Genomic DNA, 8,158 nt, shown 5'->3' on the forward strand with positions numbered 1-8,158 from the left:
ATTTCTGCACACATTCTTCACTATCTGGAAGCTACAATCCTTGAAAGTACTTCTGCAGTGGATTTATCACACACAAAAAGGTTTAATTTCTACTATTTATTAAACTCACTTTTCCAATTGTTTAAATACTTTATCAACACACCTCCTCAGGAAATATTTTTATTCATAGGAATATATTATTGATATTTTGTCAAATAAATGTATATATACAAAGACCTCTTCAACTTTCCATACAAAAGAGTTTGACTTATGTCATAAACCATCACTGAACAATCTTATAGTTCCCCAATTTGACCTCTCAGCTGGATTTGACCCACAGTAACCACCTCTGTTTCCGTAGGAAATATTTAGTTGCCTTTAACTCACGTGTAAATATGTAACTAAACAGAACATAAGAGTCAAGTTGTTTGACTTGCTTAGACAAATTTCTTGATCTCATCATACAAGACTAATACAAAAGCACCTCCCATGCCTCTTAGCACATTAGACCAGGCACCCTTGAAGAAAGCCTTGCCTCCTTCATCTTTAGCAATCTTCTTCCAGCAGTCGATTGTACCCTTGTACATGATGTCAGCTGTGGAAGTAAACATATTCAGGTAAATCACTGGAAAGAGAGAAATAGATCTGTATAACACGAATCATTTCTCTAACTCCAACAAATAAAGCATGATTGGAAAGTTGCTCTCTAGTTCTTCAAAGTAACTTCAAAACCTTACTTTAAAGGTTTGTAAAATAAAATACCGTATATACTCGAGTATAAGCCGAGTTTTTCAGCACGTTTTTTGTGCTGAAAAACGTCCCCTCGGCTTATACTCGGATCGGCTTATATTCGAGTATATACGGTAATTTTTCTTCTTCTTTTTCACATTATACGGATGGTGCAAACTTGGCGGGCTTTTGCATTAGCGGGAAGCCCTGCCGGTGCAGTGAGAGGCGGGCGGGAGCCGCCAGCCTTCTCGGCTGAGGGAGGGAGGCTTTCCCTGACCGGTAGCTGCCTCATTTCCCTCCCTCGGCTTATACTCGAGTCCCCAGTTTACCCCAGTTTTTTGGGGTAAAATTGGGGACCTCGGCTTATACTCGGATCGGCTTATATTCGAGTATATACGGTAATTTTTCTTTTCTTAATATAACCTTGACGCTCAAGAGATAATTTCATCTCTCTGTGTTTAAGAACTGTACTGATCTGAAGGTAACAGAACAAATGCAAATAAATATAATTTTTTTTCAAAATTGTGCAAATTGAATTTCTTCAATAAGGTTTGTGCTCATTCTTAAATATATTCCAAGTAAAAAAGCAGACATTAAACTGAAGCTTTCTTAGCATTAAATAATTATATGCTCCTAAAGATGGCGAACTAGAGCAGGGGTCTCCAACCCTGGTCCCTTTAAGATTTGTGGACTTCAACTCCCAGAGTCCCTCAGCCAGCAAAGCTTGTGGAGTTGAAGTCCACAAGTCTTAAAGGGACCAAGTTTGGAGACCCCTGAACTAGAGGTAGCTGGGAAGCTAAATCAAGTCCCAGCAGTCCTGTTGGAGTGGTTGACACTGGAGATGGGGGTCTATACACAGAAGCCTTGCTGCCATCTCATCCTGCTTTGCAGCAGTTCCCAGCAAGCCATCATTCTCCATGTAATGAAAGTGGAAATTTTAACATATCCCTACACCAGGGGTGTCAAACTCATATCATCACAGAGGTGTCGCGTGACATATTGGGACTTTTTCCCCTTCGCTAAACTGGGCATGGGCGTGGCCAGCGCATGACGCATCCGGCCCGCGAGCTGGAGTTTAACAGCCCTGCCCTACAGGGGGGCAGATGATACCCAAGTAAGCTAATAGGAATAGCCTTGCCTCTTGCACAAACTAGTAGTTTTCTGCCCTTCCTTTTCTTCTGAAAAGGGAAGAGGAACACAGGTATCTTTCTGAAAATGAAAATGTAAAGCATAGCTGATGGGAAAGAACTTATAAGAACTTATTCCCACTACAGGTAGTCCTCAACATACAATCATAATAGACACTGCTGTAAGTCGTAGTGGTCACAAAGTGGGTCATAGTGTGACCAATCTGATTTTGCAACATTTTTGTGGTGATCATTAAGCGAACCTATTGTTTGCAATGGGGCATTTTTGCCAAAAAACAGAAATAAATGCTGATTTTTCAGCAAAAATATCATAGATCATGTCATTATGGGATCCTGTAAATGGCTATAAATGTGGGCCACATGCTGAACACCCAAAATGTGGCCACATAACCATGGGTGGGTGGGGGGAAGCCATCAGAACTAGTCATAGGTACATTTGGGGCAGTCCATCAGGACTTTGAACAGTCACCAAGTCAAGATTATAGCTGAGGTAAGTGAGCAAAACCCACTAGCCTGTAGGAACAGCTTCTTTCTGATTAGATAAAAGAATAATTGTGCTTCATGTCAAATGATATCAAGTCATTTTACTGTCTGAAAAGTGAAAGTGCTGAGAGATGAGAAAATTGATTATTTTCTTACCTCCTTTCCTGCCAGACTGCATCATCATTCTACGTCGAACAGTGTCAAAAGGGTAAGATACCAGACCTGCTACTGCAGTTACACTCTGGGCTATCATCCAGCTGACTATGATGTGCACATTCTTCGGATCAGGCATCATGCCTATATATCATGAGAAGATCGGCCAAAGATGAAAACCGGAAGAAAATTATCAGTACCGCTTATAATTTCTGTTCCAGCAGATCTATGATAGTCTGTCTACACCAGCGGTCACCAACTAGTGGTCCGTGGACCACTGGTGGTCCAGGAGAAAATTTTGGTGGTCCGCAGAAAAATTATTTGGATTTTTTATCTTCCACTAAATCAGGGGTCCTCAAACTACGGCCCCTGGGCCAGATATGTGCAATGAACGTTTGTGTTGCTGCAGAGAGTCTCCCACTTCAGGGTCTTTTTGTGTGGGTTGGAGGGGGGCAGAAATTCTGACTTGGGGTCTGATTCAGCCTCCTGATGTGGGGCTTTGGGCGAAGGCTGGAGGGAAGCGTCTCTGGTAGTGAAGAGCCGGAGGGCCTTGTTCCAGTGGGACTGCATCATGGCTTGGAACTGGCTGACCACCTCAGCCCACTGAGCCTCCAGGCGCTTGTACCTGGCCTTGCGTTCCCGCAGGTCTTCCCTCTGCTTGGAAAGCCTATATTCATAGTCCTCAGTGAGGTGCTTCTACTGAGCCTCCTGCTCGGCCAGATCCAATTTGAACTGATCCAGCTGTTTTGCCAACTCTTTCTCATGGTGGCTGCTTAGCTCCAGCAACTGCTTCCTGTTGGGGCCCTAAGGAGCCTGGGTGGGGAGGCGAAGAGTGGCTGGCATGGGAGGGGTGAGTAGAGGCTGGCAAGGCGCCCCTCGACGTGAGTAACATCAAGTTGGCCACGCCCACCCAGACACATGACCACCTAGCCATGCCCAACCATCCGGTCATTAGGCAGATCATATTAGCGGTCCACGGGATTTAAAATTATGAATTTAGTGGTCCCTGAGGTCCAAAAGGTTGGGGACCCCTGGTCTACACACTATCTCTACCATGATGCCACAGCAAAATTACAGAGCTGTTCGGTAGAAAAAAGATATCTACATATCAGATATTACTGATATAGGGAGACCTCAACTTACAACCACAATTGAGCCCAAATTTTTGGTTGCTAAGCCAGACATTTGTTAAGTGAGTTTTGCCCCAATTTATGACCTTTCTTGCAACAGTTGTTAAGTGAATCACTATGGTTAGTAACACAGTTGTTAAATGAATCTGGCTTCCTCATTGATTTTGCTTGTCAGAAGTTTGCAAAAGATGAACACATGACCCCAGGACATTGTAACTGTCATTAAATACATGCCAATTGCCAAGTGTCAGCAACAAGTTTAAAATTATAATTTGGTTTTTTTAATTTGGTTTTTTTTGCTTTTATTTTTTAAATTTAAAAAAGCCTTGATAAACTCTATGGGATGCTTTGAGTGTTATAGTTACTGCAGTGTTGTGCCTTCAGTGAGCTTCATGACTAAGCAGTCAAATCTAGACTTCCACTATTCAAATGCAACATTCTAGCCATTGCATTGTAATCATTATCTTGAAAAACTGCAGTATACTGCCAGATCTTTATATTTGAGTAGTGTCTGAAGAAGTGTCCAAGATCAGGCGTCTCCAACCTTGGGAACTTTAAGCCTGGCGGACTTCAACTCCCAGAATTCCCCAGCCAGTTTTGCTTTGCTGGCTGAGGAATTCTGGGAGTTGAAGTCCGCCAGGCTTAAAGTTGCCAAGGTTGGAGACCCCTGTCCTAGATCTATAGAATGATTAGTTTCTTTAACTGCATTGCTTTTTTGTTCCTGCAGATGGCAGCATTGCGCTAACCTTACTGAGACTGGGAACCTAAGGTATGTAGAGTCAAGTCTAGTTAATACTTGGTAATACCTATACTGGAGTAGAAGATGAGAATGCAAGTCAAAGATACAATCTTGTAGATGGCAAGAGCAAACCACTTCTGTAAGTGCTGTCAAGAGCATCTCACAACAAATCAACTTCAGTCCAAGGAGATTCTTTATCGTATTGCCATTCTAAAACATCTCTTAAACTTGGAAACAAATGGCCTTTTTACACATATTGCTAAGCTATACCGTGGTTTCTTCATAACTTAGTGAAATGTGTGAATTTGCATGCCATTAGCCCAAACCATCATGACTTGTTTCATAAATCCTAGGTAAAACTTTGGCTTACATTCTATACAAATGCAGTTAAGATTAAGATGAAGCTTGCTGAAGGCTAGGAAAACTGTACCAGGGTAGGCTGGAGTATTTGACATATTTTGATTTCCGCATGTGCCATCAAGTCATTGTTGATTTTAGCAACCACATAGTTATTCTCCAGGATGGTATTTGGCACATTAGGGAACAAGAAAATATAGAACACCAAATTGTCTAACTTTGAGAGATTATTATTGTATTATTATTATTTTTTAAAGAGACTGTTACTTAAATCTAAGTTGATTCACCATAGAAAGTTGATTAACCATAGAAAATCAACTTATTATTTCATGTAGAACAAATCATAGATTATAAATAATTGAAAATTACAGATCAAAAAGAAAATTGTGTTTCTTAGTAGAAAAAAAGAATTCTATATCGTTCTAAATTATCAACTGATTTACCCAAGAGATCCATTTGTAGGCAGCATTTACAAATCCCATCAATTGAAATGCAATTTGTCAAGCAAAGCTATGTTTAGGTAGCGTTCCTTTCACCGGGTCCTCAACAGCCCTGTTGGCTGGGAATATATCTAGTGCTTGGGGAAGCCTGATCAGATCATTCTTTCAGCATCACTAGATGTCTGTTTCTTACCTTTAGCTGTATCATAGACGCCAAAATAAGCAGCTCGGTAGATGATGATACCCTGGACTGACACATTGAATCCCAAGTAGAGGCCCCTGAGGCCATCAGATTTGTAGATCTTAGCAATGCAATTGCCTAGCCCAGTGAACTGCCTCTCATTCAGCCCTTTGCCCACATCAGCTGCTAGCCTAGTCCTGGCAAAATCTAGAGGATACACAAAGCAGAGAGATGTTGCTCCTGCTGCACCTCCAGAGGCCAGGTTGCCTGCAAAGTAGCGCCAGAACTGCTTGTGCTTGTCCACTCCCCCAAGGAAAATCTGCTTGTACTTGTCCTTGAATGCAAAGTTGAGGGCCTGGGTGGGGAAGTACCGGATGACATTGGCCAAGTTGCCTCTCCAGAAGGAAATGATGCCTTGCTCCTTGGGAATCCTTACTACACAGTCCATGATTCCCTTATACTGTTTTTCAGCTGTGATTTGTTGGCTAGCATGCTGGACCTGTTGAATGAATGAAACAAAAAGGGAGGGAAGAAAGACAAAAGGAAGTAAAAGGGAATGGATAATTGTTGCTTGGGTAAAACTATGGATAATTGTTGCTTGGGTTGCTTGCTCAAATTGAACACATAGCTATATCTCTATGGAGATTCTCAGTCATCCAGGTCATGGTTGTCCCAAAGGTGCTTTTTTCAAGAGGCAACTGGACTTTCTGGTTTTTCTTTGAAGACAGTATGCTTCTCATCCAAGAAGCTTCTTCAGCTCATCCAAAAAGCTTCTTCAGAGCTGAAGAAGCTTCTTAGATGAGAAGCAAAACGTCTTCAAAGAAAAACTAGAAAGTCCAGTTGCCTCTTGAACAAAGCACCTTTGAGACAACACATAGCTATGTTTCACTGCAAAATATGGAATTTTGTTCCATATCAAAACCAGTTATCAATTTAAAATTAACAGCAATAGAATCAATATATTTAACTCTATTAAAAGCATAGGTTTACTTTATTTGGACATAAGTTCTGATAAAAATAAATCTAAGAAATATATTTGTTCCTTTAGCCAGTTTATATTTGCTCGTGGGAAGCCTGTGTACTAGGTCTCTATACGTATGTATCTTAAAAGGTGATTAGACAGTGAACTTGTATAAAATGATTTAAAAGAAGCATTTGCAAAACATGCACCAGAAGGAAGGCATCATTTTTGAAGTATTAAAGCAGCTGTGTCCTCTAGAAACCTTGCATGGATTCTTTCAGGTTGTCCTTAGCTGCAGGTATAGTTGCTGCAGCTTCACCTTCACCCTCACAGTTGCTTCCCTTTCCGAGAGAGTGCCAATACAGCTTTCTCTTTGTATGAATATGCAATATGGACAATCAGGGATTGCCTTCAAAGCACCAGTGTTAACCTTTCAAAAAGCATACCTGTTTTAATATTTTATTGGTCATAATAATATAATATATATTGGTCATACCGATACACTTTATGAAGCACCCCTTTGGACATCTTTACTAGGTTGCGTGTGTTAAATGAAAAGAGATTATATTATTTCAAGCTTGAGGACCCAATTCACATATACACAGGATTTCTTTCAGGTACGCATCTCTTTTAGGAACTCCGTCCTTTTAGTCACTCTCCATAAGTTACCAATTGAGCCTTGCAGCAAACTTTTATGCAACACATTAGTTTAAATGGAACTAGGTTAGAAAATATATGAGTGGGGCACAGTTCCATTTGCACTGCCCATTGAGCATTACTTTTGATTGGGCTGAATGGCAGACCATGTGCCCCATACAAGAGAATAATCAAGGCCTGAAGGAGATTCCTCAAGCCCTGGGTAGCTTCCTACGTACTATGCCAAGAACAAGGCTGCACTGATCTTCTGTCATCAGAACTGCACAACTGCAGTTTCCATATTTAGTCACTTCATCTGACACGAAAATTCCTGCTCCACTCCTATTTACAACCTCACACTTGGCTCCATGCAAGAAGACTTTTTTTTTTTTGCTAGAAATGCAGAGCACTGCTTTGAGGGACAACAGACTTGCCCTATCCTTCCAAGATTTCTTAGAAGAAACTTGTGAGACACTTATAAGGAAGAGTCCCCAAGTAATTTTCTGCATGTTTCCATCAAGGTGGAATGTCCTTGCTATCTACCTTTTTTTTGGGAAACGCCGGCCAAACCAAACAGCTGTTCCAATGGCAGGTGCCAGATTAATATCTGATCAGTTTTCCTCCCAAACTCTATGGGTAGCGAGCATGAGCACACCTCCAAATTCAGCCACTCTGCTCACCTGTAGCAACAACTTGACTCTTTCAATAGGCGCTACAGCCGTCTTGGAAATGGCAGCAGCGATGCCCCCCGCCAAAAAGTCCTTAAGAAAACTGAGAGCCTGGTCAGCCATACTGAAGGGAAGCGACACTCCAAATCCCCTTCCCTTCCAAAGAAAAGAGGGAACCAAAAGTCCCTACAGAGTCGTCGGTAGGTACCTCCCCACCCAGCTGGACACCCCCCTCGAGTCACACAGCTCCGGACAGAGAGCCCTTTACTTTTTCCAACTATTTATAGCTTTTCCGGGTCTCGCGATAAAAGGAGGACCCGGGGGGGGGGCTGATCCGCCAGGACATTGGCTAGGACCCCCATCCTTGGAGGACACGGTGGGGAGGGCGCCATATTGCTCTCTCCCGATGGGGCAACCTCTGAGCTAGGGTCGCCGGCAAGGGCACATTCATGTTATCTGGTCCCCTTCAGGCGTTAGGACACGGCATGTGCTCGCTGTATTAATAGCACAAGGGAAACGTAGGACAGTGGGAGGGGGAGCGGTCCTTCGGGGCG

The 8,158-nt window shown here is 42.3% G+C and overlaps 1 protein-coding gene across 1 annotated transcript; it reads right to left on the minus strand.

Annotated features, from left to right (window-relative positions):
• Positions 1–145: 145 nt before the first annotated feature.
• On the minus strand, positions 146–7,867 carry SLC25A4 (solute carrier family 25 member 4). Its single transcript, XM_058192750.1, has 4 exons — positions 7,617–7,867; positions 5,352–5,838; positions 2,496–2,636; positions 146–574 (listed from the first exon to the last, which is right to left on the minus strand). Exons 1-4 carry the CDS (start codon positions 7,725–7,727, stop codon positions 417–419), a joined length of 897 nt encoding a protein of 298 aa, XP_058048733.1. The 5' UTR covers positions 7,728–7,867; the 3' UTR covers positions 146–416.
• Positions 7,868–8,158: the final 291 nt, after the last annotated feature.

This window comes from Ahaetulla prasina, chromosome 8 (assembly GCF_028640845.1).
Source record: "Ahaetulla prasina isolate Xishuangbanna chromosome 8, ASM2864084v1, whole genome shotgun sequence".
Taxonomy (NCBI): Eukaryota; Metazoa; Chordata; class Lepidosauria; order Squamata; family Colubridae; genus Ahaetulla; species Ahaetulla prasina.